We start from the raw sequence: 20,117 nt of genomic DNA on the forward strand, positions 1-20,117 counted from the left end.
ATTCAATACATCGGCAATCTTCCAGAATCCGGCAGCGAGCCACGCATGGTAGCATCACTCAATGTTCCAGAGCATCGTTCTTGTGGCATGATCCCCGTCAATAGTCGCATCTTCGAAACTATTGTGTGCATTCTTATCGAGAATAGAGTTGGATATAAATGATTAGAAGGCGGGTGATTGCCCCTTCCCCTCAAATACCCACACTGGGGTAACCATCTCATCCCGCAATATCGAACAACAGCCTGGCAAACCACCCTGTCATTTTATCAACTGACGCAAGTTCAGTATTAACAACCATGGCCGTTAATAGCCTTGCCCACATGAGAAAGTGCCACTTCGGCTTTTATCCTTGGATATTGTCGGATATCCACCCCATCTCCATGATCTTGAGAAAGATGTTCGAGCAGATTTACCCTTGGGGGAGTAATTCCCAGGGACCCCGGGAATGTTCAATGCAACACCGCCAGAGATATCACGGTGAAAGCTAGCGATACGCTTACTGGATGTCCCACCTGTGGGGTTACTCTCCCGACGAGGAAGGTATTCGTTCGCCCCGGTATATGTCGAGGATGTACTCTGTATAGTTGCGCCTTGAGGCCTAATACTTCAAGCCAGCAGGGTACTCTACTCCGTATTGACAATGCCAATTTAAATTGTTTTTTGGTTGATGGGCGGTGTCTGACCGGATGTGACCCGCGCCATTCATTATAAACTGATGTCAGAACCCACTTCCTGGGTGTCTCTTTCTTATCCATACCTTAATTCGTGGCATTCCTTTTCCTAATAATATCTTGGTCATCATGCAGTTGTTGAGCAGCCTCTTGTTCTTGGTACCCTTCGTGGTAGCAAGTCCTGTATCACAGGCAAGCAAGGACATAATCCCCGGGCAATACATCGTTACTCTGAAAGATGGCCTCTCGGCTGCAGATATTGAGTCTCACAAGACGTCTGTTGCCTCTATCCACCGATCAAATATTGCTAGCGGTCGTGGGGGAATTGAATCAGAGGGAATTACGAACCATTTCCAGATTGATACTTTGAACATGTACTCGGGAGGCTTTGACAGGCGAACCGTAGAAGAGATCAGACGTAGCCCATATGTAAGCTAAAAATGTCCTAACTTCAGCAAGTATTGTTTATTAACTAGAATATACTATTCAAATAGGTCAAATCAGTTCATCCTGACCAAATGATTCATCTTGCAGAGACAATTACACAAACAAATGCCACATGGAACCTCGGTCACATTTCGAACAAAGGAAAGCCAACCTCCACATGGCAGAATCCTGCTGATTACATTTACGACAGCAAGGCTGGAGAGGGAGTGTGGGCCTATGTTTTGGATACTGGTATCAACGTTAACCACGAAGAATTCGAAGGGCGTGCAATTTTAGGCCGAAATGCCGTTAAAGGAAAGCCTCATGAAGACACCTTCGGCCATGGTACATATGTTGCCGGAATTATTGCTGGAAAAACTTGGGGAGTTGCAAAGAAGGCCAACGTAGTTTCTGCCAAAGCCTTTGATGGCGGATCTGTTAGTCCCCTTAACCAGCTTTCTGTCCAAGCTCATTATGCTAACTTGATTAAAAGAGCACATACACGTATATCCTCGATGCATACAGCTGGATTGTCAAGAACATCACTGATAGCAAACGTCAGTCAAAATCAGTTATTAACTTGAGTATCTGTAAGACAAGCCCACACCGCGACCTCTTGATGCCAAGTACTGACCGTAACGTGAAGCTGGGGCTAAATACCAACCCTTCGACAATGCTGTTGAGAAGGCCTTCAAGGCCGGCGTTTTGACGGTCGCTGCGGCTGGTAACGACGGAGTAAGTCTTTCAAGAGACTTAACATTTAGATAAATCAGACGTTGGCTAATACGTTCATCTAGAGGGACGCCTCACAAAACACCCCAGCATCATCGCCAAATGCCATTACTGTAGCAGCCGTTCGATGGAATAACACCAGGCCAAGCTTCTCCAACTATGGAAAGGTTGTTGACATCTGGGCACCTGGAGATGGCATCAAGTCCTGCTGGATGGGCGCGAACAACGCAACCAACGTTGCATCTGGAACCTCTGCAGCAAGTCCCCATGTCGCTGGCATTGTCGCATACCTCATGAGCATGCAAAACTTTGCTTCTCCTTCTGCAGTTACTGCAAAGGTTCTTAGTCTTTCAATCCCCGACTTGGTCCAGGATGCAAAGGATAGTCCAAACAAGGTTGCCTACAATGGTATCTTGGAGATGAAATAAAAGTCTCAAGTGTGATAGGTGGGTGAATCTATTAGAAGTGGTATCAAATCTATGTCTGCCTCCATAGTTCCTTGCACTGTCATTCATTGAATGAAATGAATGAGCTGTGTCAATAGCATTTCACGATTTCATATACAAAAAAGCAAAAAAAAGCTAGGGAGCACTTTGGTGGCCGAGAGCCCCAATGACCGCTAAATTGCATCAGTTCGAAATATTCTACATTACATTGAAAAAATTCTTAATAGTAGGCGGAGTTCGAAGTGTTCTCCATAGGAAAATACAGTAAAAGACTGCTAGTAACTAATTATCACAAAGCCTAGTAAGCAATGCTGAGAATTTGAGGATCACAGTAAGTCATCCTCTGCAATTCTATACTGCCCCTAATCTTCTGACCCTGTGCCACTATAACTGGGGATGATTGAGCAGTATCAATATATAGCGAGAAAGTGCATACTGGAGTAGAGGCGGGTTTCAGCCCAAGCCATTTCGGGGCTGGCTCGCCAGTATGAGTGAACCACTAGGCCACCAGGCCCTTTATTCGCAAAGCCCTGGATAGTGTGGATATAGGCTCACACAGGCATGTGCTCAGCCAAATGGGTACATATTCATAGGGCCTGATACCCTAGGACACTTTTTATTAGCTAGATCAAAGGTGTCAGAACCTCCTTTGAAAAGATTACCCTTGTCTCCATTCTATGTCTTTCGCGAAAGCACTTCAAAATGTTACTTTATTCAAACCAGACCAGCTGTTATCAGACAATGTCTTCGTATGCTGTGTGCTGAAAGGCCTTTTTGCTCTTGCTGTTTATTGACCTGACGAGATATAGGATATTCCATTCCCTAAATTATGGGGTTATGAATATGAGAGATAATTTCTAGCCTCTTTAATTCTGAAAGGGGAAACAAATTTCTCGTCACCTGTAATCCTGTGCTTTTGATTCTGTAGTGTCATATTGCCAGAGTAGTTCATGCCATGGGTGATTTTCATTTTATAAGAATTGTGAATATTATGTTCATACACAAGTGGAGGAATCGCCCAGGCCCCTAGCCCTCCTACTTCTGTTTCCAGCCAGTACTTCACTCCAATACCTGGCAACAGCAGCTGCGCAATCATAATGTAAGCATAAACTCTGATATTTATAGAGCGGCAATTGTTGACCTTGATTCTGTAAAAATAAACTCTCGATCGATTATTGTTCAGCTCAGCACTCACATAATGTAGCTCAATGTTCAACCATTCGGGCTTCTGATGTCTTGTTCTAGATCCATTGCGAAATTTCGATTCAGGTTCAAGATTCCGCAGAAACCTGCACCTGACGGCCGTCCTAACCAATCCCGCCTGGTGGCAAGCCCGATCTTCTTGTACGCTGGCTGCATATTGACACGTACCGGCTCCTTGAGTGAGTGTGATTGCACGTTTGGAGAAGCGTATTCTTCTAGATGACGACTGCATGACGGTATGGGATGGTTTGACATGACGTAGCCCAGGAGAAAGGCATTGGTATGTATGTGTATATATAGCTAGCGGAGAAGGATTACGGCGGAATCTTTCAAAAAATAACATTGAAAATACTTAGAGAGCAAATCAAGAAGAACCACTTAAGCAAGGATTTAATAATGCCTCGTTACTCCGAAGGTCAGAGCGTTCGTTATAAGCCCGTTGGTGGTACGTGACATGGCCCGTTCTCCGCATTGAATTATCAGGGAAATCTCACCGGCATTCAGGCCCAGGATCGAACACTTCTGAAAGCACTGGAAAAATAATGGCAATCTCGACGGAGCCAACGCAACAAGCTGGCCGAAATGTTGCTGGGGGCGCGGAGGACCCAAGGTACGAGGTAAGCGGATTTCAGATCAACATCAGCTTGGGAGAGCGTGCTGAGAAAGTATCTCCAAAAGATCAAAAACATGAACACCGGCAAGACCTCCACCGTATTTGAGACAAATATCTTGGGTTCTGCTTAAGAAGCGGAAAGGGGTCCATAAAATGTATGGTAGTTTTTACCATGGGCTGTGGGGCATCAAATTGAATGCATAGTCTGTGGTAATAATAGCCCATAGCCAGAGAACGGAATAATAAGTGGTTCGAACCGTATATTAATCCGGCTTGTCAGTATCATGCAAACGTGAGCAAATCTCTGTATACTCATCTTATTGCTCAGGTGATGTGGAAGGCGAGAAAGGTGGCAATTATAATGACAGCCCACACAAAAACTGCGAGCTGCTTGAAGACCGCCATAGTCAAGTAAGCGACGACGGGTTACGTCAGATATGTTGGACACTGCCTGCAATACGGAGTAATGCCAGTTGAATGATATGGGAACCCGAAATCTCCCGAGGCTATCGGAGTTGGCCGGATGTGGGGCTTTGGTGTTGAACAAACCCCCTCGGCCAAATCAAGCTGGGGAAGCATTAGTTCACATGCTAGAGAGCTTTTGAAACAAATGGATCCGATTTGATGAAGGTATAATGTTGCCAACGGTAGGAGAAAAGTATTCGTGCCGCCTCGCGAATCAACATCGTGAAGTTGAAGCTCTGTTTCCCCACCTTGACGGCAGAAACTCAAGAGCTGGAAAGGTCATTGCGGCGGGAGGGGATCATACGGCAGCTCGTGCTAGTGCCAGTGCTTTACTGCCGCTAATTAGAACTTGTCCAGATAAATGCGGGAGGCGATGTTTGATGACTCGAATCCATGACAGCAGAAAACTGAACCGGGCCAATCACGCGGCTGGGATTTGAGAGTCGAAGGTGCGGCTCTTTAGCGCGAAGCTCGGCCGATGTCGGATGCTTATTCGGTGGGGTGGGATCCACAGGGGCGAACTTAGCCGGGAGGACATTTATCCGTGCCGTTGGGTTTGGCTCAGGACCGTCGGGTCGGCAAAGGATGGAAAGCCCGGCAGTGGAATACTTGAGAATCATCACGGCAATCGCGGGTCTTACTTATCTGAACACCGTCCGTATTTTGCAGCGAGTTACGGGTGTACGCAAGAGACGCAGGTTAGAAATTCTCATCGTGATGCCAAGCCAATGGCATCTGTTGTGCCATTCAATACTGCGTACTCCGTACGGAGTACTAGCGAGAGGTAGACCATGCCAAGGAAAGCAGTGGATGATCCGATTCTTTGGGGAAATCCCTCTTCTTGACGGGTCCCCGAGATGGGCCAAAAAGTCCTCCGTATTCTAAGAAGTGGTGAAGGCCTGTATCCCGCGCGGCCTTACTTATTCATTCCTGCCGGAGCGAGCTTTGGGCGATCCCAGAGTACACAAAGGATTTTGTGAGATGGCCTCAGTCAATCCACGGCTTGTATTCCTGTCAGTCCTTTCACCCGGGGGCGTATTCAGCTGCTGCCGGCGATCACCTGGAGGTAGCCAAGGGTGATACGGCCACAGTTGCCAAGGGCGGGGTGGTCGTTCTTTCCGGTCCTCCTAATATTTTCTTTCGAGGCCAGAGGAAGTCGGGTATATATTAACTATGTCCGCAGAAGAACGTAGAGCCAGAGCCCAAGGCACTTGAATACTCACTGCGAACGAAGCCAGCCGTGCTGCCAGGAGCGCTGAGTCGAAATTAGCTCCGAGCCTAACGCCGGTAAGGTTTAGCCAAGGATTCCGATTCTCGTTCGGTGGGGCAGCGGCGCCAGCATGGGCTAATCAGGCGGCGCTGATTGGCTTGAAGCGCTTATCTCTAGGTTTTGGGTTTAGGGCTCCATTCTTCCCCAGGTTGGCTTCATGATGGAGGAGGACCGAGGAAGAACGCGCGGGCCTAGTTTCGCAATCTTCCAAGGCGAACGAACTTTGGCAGCTGCTTCACATTCACATGTACCGCGGATTCTGCGAGAAGCTCCAAAGTACACTCCGATCGGACAACAGCTTCTTTTCAATATCAGTTGGCTGACAACCTTTGGCTGAATTGTACTACCACGCGCTCCCCGGGCCGGCTTGTTCAGGACCTGTATCACATCCCATCGCAGTGGCTGCAATAAACGCTCCTCACCGGCTGGCCCAGCTTTTCCCAGACCCTTTGCCACGGTCCTGCATCGGGAACTTGACCCCACACTGCCGGAACGCCTTCGGCCAGGCAGAATTGGGCAATATAATCACAGATCACCTTTCGCCTAAGTTTCCCACATTCTCTCACACCTTCCTTTCCATCTCACTTTTTTTCAACTTTTTTACGAACCGTGGTATCCGGAGACACATTTTCTCTGCGAAAAAGGAAGACCCAGCTGGAGAGTCAGGATCATATCTTTTTTTGATTCCTGTTGTACACCAGAGTCGTTGTTAGCATTCTCTGTCGCTTGCCGACGGAAGAATGGGTCTCTTGGAAGACATATATGGTCCTAATCTAGAGGAGGAACAACCGCACGAGTACTCAGAGTACCGGTCTGAGAAGGGCTATGGCTGGGCGGAGGCCTTGCCGCGAAGGCAGGGCCTTTATGACCCTGAGCTGGAGAAAGATGCCTGCGGAGTAGGCTTCACAGCGTATGTGAAATTTGTTGGAATAAAATTCGCTCCTACCTTAGCTAACGAACCAATTCAGTCATATTAAAGGCAAGCCGAGTCATAAAATCATCACTGATGGTAGGGCGGCTTTCTTAATCTTGTGGTTTGGGTTATCGAAACTGACTGTTTTTTCTTCGAATAGCGCGATACCTACTTTGCAACATGACTCATCGGGGTGCTGTGGGTTCAGATGCCCGAGATGGAGACGGAGCAGGCGTTATGACCAGCATTCCACACAAGTTTTTCGTAAAACACTTTGCTCGGGATGCTGGTGTGGAATTACCACCACTGGGAAAATATGCCGCGGGCAACCTATTTTTTAAACCAGATTTGGAAGCCTTTGAAGAGTCCAAAGTTACCTTTGAGGATCTAGCAAAGTCCCTCGGCCTCCGTGTTTTAGGCTGGCGCGAGGTTCCCCGCGACTCGACTCTTCTCGGGCCAGCTGCGCTTTCTCGTGAGCCATTTATTATTCAGCCATTCGTTGTGCTACACTCTGCGTATGGTGATGGAAATAAACCAAATAGTGATCATGAAGAAAACTTCGATGAGAGAACATTCGAGAGACAACTCTATGTCCTTCGCAAACGAGCAACGCACGTCTTGGGCCTAGTGAATTGGTTTTATATTTGCTCGCTGAGCAACAAAAACATTATTTATAAGGGCCAACTTGCGCCGATCCAAGTGTATGAATATTATCATGACCTTCTATCCGTTGATTACGAGGGTCATTTCGCTCTCGTTCACTCACGTTTCTCGACCAACACTTTTCCATCATGGGACCGCGCACAGCCTCTGCGATGGGCCGCTCATAACGGTGAAATTAATACTCTGCGTGGAAACAAAAATTGGATGAGAGCCCGAGAGGGTGTACTTAAATCTGATATCTTCGGCGATGAACTCGAATACCTTTACCCTATTGTCGAAGACGGTGGTTCCGATTCTGCCGCCTTTGATAATGTTCTCGAGTTGCTCACGATTAATGGTGTGCTGTCCCTCCCAGAGGCTGTCATGATGATGGTTCCTGAGGCCTGGCAGGATAATCCGGCGATGGACCCCAAAAAAGCTGCCTTTTATGAGTGGGCTGCCTGTTTGATGGAGCCATGGGATGGGCCAGCTCTTTTCACTTTCTCCGACGGTCGCTACTGTGGCGCAAATCTTGACCGGAACGGCCTTCGTCCATGCAGGTACTATGTGACTGACGATGACCGGATAATTTGTGCATCAGAAGTTGGTACCATTGCCATCGACCCGGAACGAATTATCGAAAAAGGGCGATTACAACCAGGGAAGATGCTTCTAGTTGATACTGTAGCCGGAAGGATCATTGATGATACAGAGCTGAAGAAGACTGTAGCTAATCGTCAGCCCTTTGAAGACTGGATTGAAGAGCACTTGCTGAGCCTTCCTGAAATCCATCAAAAGTTATCAGATGGAGATGTTAATCTCACACCAACACTGGATAGTATCACTATCCAACAGGACCCACGTCTCAAGGCTTTCGGCTATTCTTTCGAACAAGTCAGTCTTCTTCTTGGTCCCATGGCTGCAGATTCTAAGGAAGCACTTGGGTCTATGGGTAACGATGCCCCATTAGCCTGTCTAGCACAGCAGCCAAGATTGTTGTACGAATATTTCCGTGAGCTTTTCGCACAAGTCACCAACCCCCCAATTGACCCCATCCGTGAGGCTATTGTTATGTCGTTAGAGTGTTATGTCGGACCTCAGGGAAACCTCTTGGAAATCGACTCTTCTCAATGCAATCGCCTCCATCTTCCTTCGCCGATCCTTTCAATCAACGAATTTAATGCCGTTAAAAGTCTTCCATCGTTGCACAGCGATTGGTCTATCAAAACAATAGATATCACTTTTGAAAAATCAAAGGGTATCCAGGGATATCTTAATGCTTTGGATGATATTTGTGCTGCCGCTACTACGGGCATTGAAAATGGAGACCGTATTCTTATACTATCCGACCGTGCTACATCTGAAGATCGAGTATCGGTGTCAACCCTTCTTGCTACTGGTTTAGTCCACCATCATCTGGTTCGAAATAAGTGGCGTTCACTTGTTGCCCTAGTAGTAGAGACTGCAGAAGCCCGTGAAGTTCACCACATGTGTGTCCTTGTGGGATATGGCGCCGATGCTATCTGCCCATATCTGGCTATGGAATGTATTTTGAAAATGCACCGCGAAAATCTGATTAGAAAGACGCTCACAGATGAACAAGTGATCACCAACTACAAGACATCCTGCGATGGTGGCATTCTCAAGGTGATGAGCAAAATGGGTATTTCCACACTGCAGAGTTATAAAGGCGCTCAAATTTTTGAGGCCTTAGGCATCGATGACAGTGTAATTGACCGTTGCTTCGCTGGCACCGCCAGCAGGATTCGTGGTATGACATTCGAACAAATTGCGCAGGACGCGTTCGCTTTCCACGAACGGGGATATCCCACACGACATATTACCCAAATCCCTGGCCTTCCTGAGTCTGGTGAATACCATTGGCGAGACGGTGGCGAAGCTCATATTAACGACCCCGTCAGTATTGCAAATATTCAGGATGCCGTGCGCACTAAGAACGACAAGTCGTACGAAGCGTATGCGAGATCAGAACATGAGCAGGTCAAAAACTGTACACTTCGTGGGTTACTGGACTTTGATTTCGAGCAGCGCCCACCTGTACCAATTGAACAAGTCGAGCCATGGACAGAAATTGTTCGGCGTTTTGTCACCGGAGCCATGTCGTATGGCTCCATTTCTTATGAATCGCACTCCACTCTTGCTGTCGCAATGAATCGACTGGGCGGCAAATCCAATACCGGAGAAGGAGGCGAAGACCCGGAGCGCAGTCAAATTCTCGAAAATGGCGACACTATGCGATCTGCTATTAAGCAGATAGCCTCAGGTCGGTTTGGGGTGACGTCGGCATATCTCGCCGACGCAGATGAGCTGCAGATTAAAATGGCCCAAGGCGCCAAGCCGGGAGAAGGCGGTGAGCTTCCAGGCTCGAAGGTCACGGGGCCAATTGCCAACACTCGCCGCTCTACCCCTGGCGTCGGCTTGATCTCACCACCACCACACCACGATATTTACTCCATTGAAGACTTGAAGCAGCTGATCTACGATCTGAAATGCTCTAATCCTCGCGCGCGTGTTTCGGTGAAACTGGTCTCCGAAGTTGGCGTTGGTATCGTTGCCTCCGGAGTCGCGAAAGCCAAGGCTGATCATATCCTCATCTCTGGCCATGATGGAGGAACAGGCGCGTCGAGATGGACAGGTATTAAGTATGCAGGCTTGCCATGGGAGCTAGGCCTCGCTGAGACTCACCAGACGCTTGTGCTCAACGATCTTCGAGGTCGTGTGATCGTACAGACCGATGGTCAACTGAGAACGGGCCGAGACGTTGCCATCGCCTGCTTACTTGGAGCCGAAGAATGGGGTTTCGCAACTACTCCTCTTATCGCTATGGGCTGCATAATGATGCGTAAATGCCATTTGGGTACGTGTCCGGTTGGAATCGCGACCCAAGACCCTGCTCTCAGAGAAAAATTCGAGGGCACACCAGAGCATGTTATTAATTTCTTTTACTACGTGGCGAATGAACTCCGTGCTATCATGGCAAAACTAGGTATCAGAACTATTAATGAGATGGTTGGTCGTGCAGAGTTACTCAAGATTCGCGATGACTTGTCATCCCCCAAATTGGAAAATATTGATCTCTCACTCATCCTTACACCTGCTCATTCACTTCGCCCGGGTGTTGCGACATACAATGTTAGAAAGCAGGACCACCGCCTCCATGTTCGACTCGACAACAAGCTTATTGCTGAAGCAGAACTCGCATTAGAGAAAGGCCTTCCATGTCGTGTTGAATGTGACATTGTCAACACCGACCGAGCGATGGGTGCCACCCTCTCATACCACGTAAGTAAACGATATGGAAATGTTGGCCTTCCTCAGGATACCATCCATGCAAATATCAAAGGCTCGGCTGGGCAGTCGTTCGGTGCATATCTTGCGCCCGGTATCACCTTAGAGTTAGAGGGTGATTCAAATGACTATGTTGGGAAAGGCTTATCTGGCGGTCGCCTCATCATATATCCCCATCGGGGAGCTGCTTTCAAAGCCGAAGAAAATATCATTATTGGTAACGTATGTCTATACGGTGCAACTGGCGGTAGCTGCTATTTCCGCGGCGTAGCGGCCGAGCGATTTGCTGTTCGCAATTCTGGAGCCACCGCGGTCGTTGAAGGCGTTGGTGATCATGGCTGTGAGTATATGACTGGTGGCCGTGTGCTTATTTTAGGCACTACTGGCCGCAATTTCGCAGCTGGCATGTCCGGTGGCATTGCGTACGTACTTGACATGCAAGGTGATTTCCACACTCGAGTAAACACGGAAATGGTTGAGCTCTGTGGAATTGAGGACCCAAGCGAAATTGCTTTTGTCCGTGGTCTTATTGAAGACCATCACCACTATACTGGCTCCGAAATTGCTGCTCGCATTCTTCTCGACTTTAGCAGAGCATTAAGTCATTTTGTTAAGGTTCTCCCGACTGACTATAAACGTGTTATGGAAGAAGAAGCTGCCAAAAAAGCTGCGGCTAAGAAGCCCTGGCACTCTATTGTGAAATCCCCAGAGCCACTTGTTAAGGAGAAGGTAGGTGCCGGTCACGAAGAAGGCAAAAAGAGCCAGATCCTTGATATAGAGGATAGTATCATAGATTCTAAAGCGGAGAAAAAGCGAACTGCTTTGATTCTTGATAAAACTAAGGGTTTTATGAAATACCGTCGCCATAATGAGAAATACCGCAATGCTAAGACTCGAACGAAGGACTGGGCCGAGTTGTCACAACGATTGACAGAAGATGAACTGAAGTATCAATCTGCCCGCTGCATGGACTGCGGTGTTCCCTTCTGCCAATCTGATACGGGATGCCCAATTTCTAACATCATTCCTAAATGGAATGAGCTTGTGTTCCAGAACCAATGGCAGGATGCTCTGAACCGCTTGCTAATGACAAATAACTTTCCCGAATTCACCGGCCGAGTTTGCCCGGCTCCTTGTGAAGGTGCTTGTGTCCTTGGAATTAATGAAGACCCAGTTGGCATAAAATCCATTGAGTGCGCTATCATTGATCGAGGGTTTGAGATGGGTTGGATGGTGCCGAATCCACCGCCAAATCGCACTGGGAAGACCGTGGCAATCATTGGTTCTGGCCCAGCTGGTCTTGCTGCGGCGGATCAACTGAATCGCGCAGGTCATAGTGTCACTGTGTATGAGCGCGCAGACCGCATCGGTGGCCTTTTAATGTACGGCATCCCGAATATGAAATTAGACAAGCGGGTTGTTCAGAGACGTGTTGATTTCATGACTGCCGAAGGTATCAAGTTCTGTGCGGGCACTCCTGTTGGACCAGATGATGGTGTCACCTTGGAATCTCTGCGAAAGGAAAGCGATGCTGTTGTCATTGCTACAGGCGCAACAGTTGCTCGAGACCTTAAAATCCCGAACCGCGAATTAAATGGGATTCACTTTGCTATGGAATTTCTCCACAAAAATACCAAGTCTCTCCTTGACTCTGAACTCGCCGATGGCGCATACATATCGGCCAAGGACAAACACGTTATTGTTATTGGGGGTGGAGATACTGGGAATGACTGCATTGGCACTTCCGTACGTCATGGCGCTAAATCAGTCACTAACTTTGAGCTGCTTCCACAGCCACCTGGTGAGCGTGCAGGGGACAACCCTTGGCCACAATGGCCTCGAGTCTATCGCGTGGATTACGGTCATAGTGAAGTTAAATCTCACTTTGGTAGGGACCCTCGTGAATACTGTGTGATGTCCAAGGAGTTCGTTGGAGATGACCAAGGCAACGTGAGAGGTATTAATATCACTCGCGTTGAGTGGGCCAAGAGCTCTTCTGGCGGCTGGGACATGAAAACAATTGAAGGGAGCGAGCAGTTTTTCCCAGCGGATCTTGTTTTGCTGTCAATGGGCTTTTTGGGCCCAGAAGACCGGGTTTTGGGCGATGGCGTCGAACTGGACGCAAGAAAAAATATAAAAACACCTCCTGGTCACTATTCAACTAATATCCCAGGAGTATTTGCCGCTGGAGATTGCAGGCGCGGCCAGTCATTAATTGTCTGGTAAGAAACATTTCTGTCCCCCTTTCTGGTCGTGACTCATGTACTTACCTTTTCTCGCTTCAGGGGCATCAATGAAGGCCGTCAAGCTGCTCGTGAAATCGACTCCTACCTTTTAGGCACGTCCTCTCACCTTCCTATTACTGGAGGTATCGTTCGTCGCTCCGCGATAGACTCGGTGCCACAAACCCGTCCAGTCCAGCTGCAAAGCGTTACTGCTTAAACGCAACCATCAGCCATTTGATAACATCCGCATCGGCATGGTAACTTACTGCATAACCCGATGGGACACTTTCCGACAGTTTACGAGGTGTACTACTATTTTTCCTTTTTGCAATATCTTTTTGTTTTATTATGATTTATGGTGGTCAGCTGAACGTCCATAGCCTGTTTAATTGTGAGGCGACTTTATAAAACTATGCCTTTTCCCTTATTGAGACATATACTCTTTTTCTCTTACTTCCCTTGCTCTACGCAATTTTTTCGAAATGCATATTTTTTGGCGAATATTACCTGTCATCTGATGAGTTGATTGTGTGACTTAGAACCTATCCTTGATAAAAGGATCCGTATGTACTCCGTACAGACATGTATATAAATAATGTATGCAAATATTACTACGATTCGTTTTGAGGTCTCTGAAAGCATTTTTTCGTTTTTTTAGTGCGATCCCTTTTTATTTTCGTATCTACCGCCTTTCACCAGATTTATCCTACTAGGTAAGGAATTTTTCAAATTCAAGACTGCCGCTTCTAGATCTACATCCTCACAAGGCAAAAGATCCGAGATATGATAAAGTGGGAAAATCATTAGAAGAGAAATGATGATAAAAGACATGTACATAATCCATGCAAATCACCGTTATCAAATAAGTATATTCAACCAATAAAAATGATACGGTGAAGACATGATTGGCCCAGATTCCAGATGCTGTCACCTGGTGCTATTCCTCGCGCTCTCGCTGCTCTGCAAGCTTCATTTCCCGCTCCGCAGCTTCAAAGTCTCCTTCAAAAGCTCCCCGCACAGGTTCTGTTCTTATATCCCACACATCTTCACTATTTGGACCAGTCTTCCATTTCGTAGCCTTTTTTCGATTATGATCCGCAATCATCTTAGCCTTATCTGCTTCTGAATATGATTTTGTTCGCATGCAAAACCAAAAATCGGACCAATGTTGGGAGCAATCCTTTAATTCACCATATCTGTAGTAATTCACCCACTGACCACCGAAGGATTGGCAGAAGAAAGCGTAGTCAAAAGCCATGCGGCAAGACATGGTGGTCTGGTAGAGGGAGTCGGGGTCAATCGAAGAAGGTGTGGATGTGGATTCTAAAGGAGCCTTTTGCGTTGGAGCCTGCTGAACAGCCTCGTTTGTGTCTTTTATGCTCGCAAGGAAGTTCTGAAGCTCCGCTTCTGCTAATTCATCGCGAGCCACCGGCGTTTGCTGTTGCGAAGGAAGTGTTGGGTTTTTGCTTTTCGGCTGGAGCGGTGTCGACGCGTCTGCATTGTGAGGTTTGGGTGATTGGGATGATTGCTCGGATGAATTCCACCACCACCCCATTATGGTATACAAGGTTGGACAAGCGCCGTTTGTCGCAAAACTCCTCGAAATGCAAGATTGAAATATAATTACGAAGGTGAAATTTTGGTGTACCAAGGCGTATTTTTCACTACAAAGTTACTAGCGCCGGAATAATGCTGCCCTACGTCATGTTTGTCTTGCAACACGATATATTGATTCTGACTATCACCATCCATAAATCTCTCTACATTTGTATATAGAGAGGCTGGGGCTGCATAATGATACATATTGTGAAGAGGACACATGTGAGGACGGTTTGGCAGACCCCAGTATGCCTTGCCCGGCGAGAAATTCCGCCCATCAATTGCAGGCTGTTTTGCCTGCCCCTTAAGGGAAGATATGCCGCTACTTATTCGAATGCCGACGAAACTGGCCATATTGTCACGACGCCAAGCGAGTCTGTATTATACCTTGACAGTAAGTGCTCTAATTTTTGTAATGCATCTACAAGCCCAGCGTTGACTCAAATAAAAGATGTGCTCCCGGTGAAAGTTATCTTCTCCCGTCGGATTTCCAGCATAGATCCGACCCCTTCATTTCTAGAGCGAGTGGGAAACTTAATGCAACGATTCACTGGTGCTAGTCCGTTGAATATTATTGAGAGCTCTTTTCCCCCCGAGCTTCGGGGTAATATCGAAAAAGTTATTCCCCGTTACTCGGAAGGCGGTGCATTTGTGAAGCTTTCAGGTACACAAAACCTGAACCCAGAGGGCCTTTCAAGCCTGATAGACTCACATTTGGAAAATCAGCCTGTAAAACCATGGTTTAGTCCTTTCAGGTCCGTACGAGCTGCTGTGGTTCGTGGACGCCCCTGGCTAGAAGACCTACAAAGATACCCGAGCTCTAGACTTAAGGTGGAATTTCTTCCAACACATCCAGGAGCATCATACGTGGAACTATCACCCGAGTCACTTTATTCATTAGCTCGAAGGTACGGGAAGCTTTCCGATATTATTCCTCAGCCCTCCGATTCGAAAGTCCAACCGAGATATGCACTACTCGAATTTTCCAACCCAGGGTACGCTATAATGGCAAAAAACTGTTTACATGGGTATAATGTCTCGGAAGCAGAAGGTGGAGGAAGTACCGGTACAGTATTAAAATTTTCTTACGAGCAGAAACTGAAACCTCACGTCATAAGAGATTGGGTTTTCAATCACCCGAGAATTGTAATTCCAGTTATTGCTGCCCTCTTGGCTACGCTAACAGTCATAATTTTCGACCCTATCCGCACGTTTTTTATCAAAATACGGATATCTCCACCAATTGATGTTCATGATAGCAGGCTATGGAAATGGATACAACTTCAAGCAAGCAAAGCAAATGACATACTTTCGTTCCGCTCGCAACAGCGCTCAGACTCTAGCGGATTAACTGCTATATGGGACGACCGCAGAGGTGATATCCAGCAACTTCAAACCTGGTTGATCGAGGCTACAAATACATTCACAGTCGTGCATGGCCCTAGGGGCTCAGGGAAGAAAGAACTCGTTCTTGATGAAGCACTTAAAGATTATCGCCACAAATTGGTTATTGATTGCAAGCAGATTCAGGAGGCAAAAGGCGATAGTGCCACAATAAATGCTGCCGCTGCGGAAGTCGGTTATCGACCGGTGTTCTCGTGGATGAACAGCATAAGCAGCTTGATTGATATCGCAACACAGACGCTAGGCGCAAACGCCGGACTTTCAGAAACCCTGGATTCTCAGCTGGGTCACATTCTTCAGAATACTGCTAATGCGCTGAAAAAAGTTGCGTTAGAAAAGAAGAAGAAAGACGGAAAGGATGCAAATTTGACAGACGATGAGTTTCTCGAAACTCATCCTGAATATAGACCCGTTATTATCATCGATAACTTCTTGCATAAGGCAAATGATAACCAGATGATTTACGATAAACTATCAGACTGGGCGGCTGCACTCACGGCTTCCAATATTGCTCGCGTTATTTTTCTAACTGGAGACATTTCATATTCGAAAACACTTAGTCGTGCTTTGCCTAATCAAGTATTCCATGAAATTCAGCTAGGGGACTGTACCCCCAAAGTGGCGAAACAGTTCGTGCTAAAGCATCTTCTTGCGAATCAAAATAATATTGATCCAAAGGCCGGTATACAATTAGAGTCTTTGGAAGACAAATATATAAGCGATCTTGAGGAAAGTATTGGAGTGCTAGGTGGCCGCTTGTCGGACCTAGAGTTCTTTGCAAGGATGATAAGTAGGGGGGAGAGCCCAAAAGGTACGTTATCTACATGTGATTTGTTATGCTGCATGCTGTGGATCTATTCTAATAAATGTAGGCGCCGTTAACGACATCATTCGCCAATCGGCAGCAGAAATTTTGAAGATGTTCATTGCTGACGTAGATACTTCGTCTCGGACTTGGTCTCCAGAACAGGCATGGTTTCTTATCAAGAGTCTCGGCGATACTAAAGATGGTGACGTCTTGTATAGCCAGGTGCTATTTTCTGACTTATTTAAGAAAGATGGCGAGAGGACCATACGGGCTCTAGAGCAAATGGAATTGATCTCCGTGACCACACTAAACGGGCGCCCCTCGACAATAAAACCTGGCAGGCCAGTCTACGCCGCAGCTTTTAAGCGCCTTCTTGAAGATGATGTTCTCCGCTGTCGGCTTGATATTCGCACGCTTGGGCAGCAAACAGAGATGGAACTTGAGAATATTAAAAAGTGCGAAGGAGAATTACAGGTGTTGTCATCCTTTGCAAAAGAGCCGAGAGAAATCAGACCCCGAGTATCATGGCTTCTAAGCAAGCTAGCGAGCAGCCAAGCCAAGATCGAGGGGTATGAAAGAGAAAGCGCAGAGCTGAAGAAGACGCTTCAATCCCAAGTCTGATTTCGAGTGCCACACCTCAGTTCGCTTGGATGAGCGATGGGGCGGTAAAACCTGCAATTTTCCCCAACTCATATAACATTCAAACTCTCGCAAATATTTATATGATAACACCTGCAGAGGGTGCTGGTATAGTTGGTAAACGCTTGCAGGAATTCTTCTGGCATGGGCTACTGTTGGGGAGCAACCACCTCGGAAGGAAGTTTGTGGGTTTGAATCCCACTATCCCCAAAGTGCTATTGTACCGCATCTTTTGTGTCGGTTAGCTTGTCCACTGAGCCCTTTGCGCAATAGACCACAATCAGGTGTAAAGCCGCCCAGTTTCGCTGATATGAGCGCTTCATTGATGCGAGATAGCAAAATGGCTGAGATACTGAATGATAAACAATAGAAGAACCCCCAATGAAAAATGGGTTCTTATCCGAGTAGTGTTATTATTAGGCCAGACCCTCATCCTTTTGGTGTAAGAAGACGGGGTCGCCTTGGCGTCCCTGAGTTAAGGAAGCTCCACCTAGGGAGTAACTAACTTTGATTAGGTAATCTCCACAGGCCTAAGTTAAGTTGCTACACGCTAGTGTTATTTTGGTTAGGCCCGCATTTCAGGAGTCGTTTCTCTGGCCATATTCTATCTTCGCCTCCAAGGGACGCAGCTTATCTTTAGAAAGTCATTTAGCGTTATGTGTATTTTACAATAGTGTCGACAGAGTGGCACTCTGTATCACGGACGGGCGCTTTGGGTCCTCTTATAGAACGGAATTGGTTGAATACCAAACCCCAAGCCATGGACGAGAGCCCAGTCTCTCTACCGCTACTTATTCTTCAGTCATTGAAAGAAACTGGATCAGGAATATCACCATTATCTGTCTTATTACTCATAGCTTTGGTCTGTGTCTTAACTCGAGTCGTCACCGGCGTAGGGGGTCGCTCTGAAGCGACGTTTCCTGATGGGTCGATATCGCCAACACGAGTACCATATTGGTTCCCATACATCGGGCATGGCGTGCTCCTTGGATTCCGACGACGGATTCTATTCGAGAAGCTGAGGTGTGTGCAGCTGGAAACCTCGTTTCTTTATCAAAGGTTTTGCCTAACATCTAATAGGACGGGGAGGCACAATGCTCTCCCGGCGCTTTATGTTCAGGGGAAAGATCACTATGTATTACTCACCGCATCTTTAGCAAATTCCCTACTGGAGAAAGCATCATCCTCATCTAATGAAGGCCCTGCTCATTACATTCTTGAAAATGTTTTTGGTGCGCCAAGAAATCCCAGGTTTTTCAAGAGGACTGATCTTTACTCTTCGTCTGGGCCAATGCAGTTTCTCAACGAAGACCCTTGGCTAACAGATATCGCATCCACGGTTGCACGTGAAATCAAACAAGCTATGCCAAATCTACTATCATTTTCTCAGAGTGTTGTTGACCAATCAACCTGGGAGAGGCTTAGCGGAGTATCCATTGTCGATGCTGATAGTGGGCCTATCTGTGAAACTGACTTATTTGCTCTTGTGCGGAATTTTATTGGGGTAATATCCACCACCGCCATTATGGGCAAGTCGTTTACTGAAGCTTTCCCCTACTCTCTAAATGACCTTTGGGAATTCGACAAGAATTTCAACGCCATGTTGCTGGGCGTCCCACGCTGGGTCCCCTTTCCTGGACTTGTGACTTCATATGCTGCCCGCCGCCGTTTACTACTTGCTTTAAAAGCATTTCATAATGCTCTTGCTGCCACAGAAATTGGTGTGGATCCCGGGTTCGACTGGCAGGATATGGATGATGTCTCCGAAGTAATAAAAAGTCGTTCTCGATCAATGGTTGACGCAGGATACACGGCAGAGCAAGCAGCCGCTGAACACTTATTTTTTCTTTGGACACTGAATCTGACCACGAATACAATTGTATTTTGGAACCTTGTTCACATTTTATCCGATAAGGAGCTGCATGGTAGAATTTTAGAGGAGACTAGGCTATGCGCACAAGCATCGCGCCCAAACTGGCAGGAATCCGGTTTCAACATCCCTGAACCACCCCGCTTATCTTTAGACCCAGACAAAATCGCATCTGCTTGCCCTCTATTAAAGGCCACCTACATGGAGACTCTTCGTGTCTATTCCACACCAATAAGTTACCGAAGATTGAACAATGATATTATTCTTGAGGAATCAAGCTCCGCTGCTACGAATCGAAATTCAATTGCGTATCGATGTGAAGCAGGAAGCTATGTCGCTATTCCGCACTTCATTCACAATACCGACCCTGAGCATTTTCCAGAACCACGCAAATTTGACCCGCAGAGATTTTTGGCGCAACTGTTGGAAGATGGGCTCGATTCTCAAACCGAGGTTGTATCCGTCGAAAATGAAAGCTTACTATCGAGTGAGCTGGTCTCGAAGGGAATTGACGATATATGGCCGGATGGAATTAACGACATGTTTAGCTACAGCCGCTCTTTTGCAGAACGGCAAGCCCTACTCTTTACTGCTTCCTTTTTGGCCATGTGGGACATCCAGCGTGCCGATGGCAAGGCATGGGAGGTATTACCTAGCAGAAATGGGAGCGCAACTTGCGTGCCTAAAAGGGATATTAGAGTAAAAATGAAGTTGAAAATCTAAAATATAAATTATAGTTCTGATTCTCTAAGTCCTTATTCAAAGCATGCCATCTCAATATTATATTACTACTCCAGACGGCATATGGAGTACCCGTGACCTTGCCAAGCCTTCCAGCAGTTCAATGAAGGCTTGGCAAGGTCACGGGTACTTCTCAACTGG

The 20,117-nt window shown here is 46.9% G+C and overlaps 5 protein-coding genes across 5 annotated transcripts; 4 read left to right on the top strand and 1 right to left on the bottom strand.

Moving 5' to 3' along the window:
* Positions 1-800: 800 nt before the first annotated feature.
* LOZ57_000304 (uncharacterized protein) lies at positions 801-2,257 on the top strand (the record flags this gene model as incomplete). The annotated part of the gene is made up of 5 exons (XM_049249411.1): positions 801-1,100; positions 1,166-1,534; positions 1,591-1,687; positions 1,744-1,832; positions 1,895-2,257. 5 exons carry the CDS (start codon positions 801-803, stop codon positions 2,255-2,257), a joined length of 1,218 nt encoding a protein of 405 aa, XP_049111605.1.
* Positions 2,258-6,566: 4,309 nt separating this feature from the next.
* GLT1 (glutamate synthase [NADH]) lies at positions 6,567-13,132 on the top strand (the record flags this gene model as incomplete). The annotated part of the gene is made up of 4 exons (XM_049249412.1): positions 6,567-6,736; positions 6,795-6,835; positions 6,900-12,912; positions 12,976-13,132. The coding sequence occupies 4 exons, from the start codon at positions 6,567-6,569 to the stop codon at positions 13,130-13,132; spliced, it is 6,381 nt and encodes a 2,126-aa protein (XP_049111606.1).
* Positions 13,133-13,852: 720 nt separating this feature from the next.
* LOZ57_000306 (uncharacterized protein) lies at positions 13,853-14,470 on the bottom strand (the record flags this gene model as incomplete). The annotated part of the gene is made up of 1 exon (XM_049249413.1): positions 13,853-14,470. One exon carries the CDS (start codon positions 14,468-14,470, stop codon positions 13,853-13,855), a length of 618 nt encoding a protein of 205 aa, XP_049111607.1.
* Positions 14,471-14,709: 239 nt separating this feature from the next.
* On the top strand, positions 14,710-17,347 carry YME2 (mitochondrial escape protein 2; the record flags this gene model as incomplete). The annotated part of the gene is made up of 3 exons (XM_049249414.1): positions 14,710-14,908; positions 14,966-16,729; positions 16,791-17,347. 3 exons carry the CDS (start codon positions 14,710-14,712, stop codon positions 17,345-17,347), a joined length of 2,520 nt encoding a protein of 839 aa, XP_049111608.1.
* A 778-nt stretch (positions 17,348-18,125) lies between these two features.
* On the top strand, positions 18,126-19,958 carry LOZ57_000308 (uncharacterized protein; the record flags this gene model as incomplete). The annotated part of the gene is made up of 2 exons (XM_049249415.1): positions 18,126-18,388; positions 18,446-19,958. The coding sequence occupies 2 exons, from the start codon at positions 18,126-18,128 to the stop codon at positions 19,956-19,958; spliced, it is 1,776 nt and encodes a 591-aa protein (XP_049111609.1).
* Positions 19,959-20,117: the final 159 nt, after the last annotated feature.

Source organism: Ophidiomyces ophidiicola (genome assembly GCF_022830035.1).
Source record: "Ophidiomyces ophidiicola strain CBS 122913 chromosome Unknown scaffold_1, whole genome shotgun sequence".
Lineage (NCBI taxonomy): Eukaryota > Fungi > Ascomycota > Eurotiomycetes > Onygenales > Onygenaceae > Ophidiomyces > Ophidiomyces ophidiicola.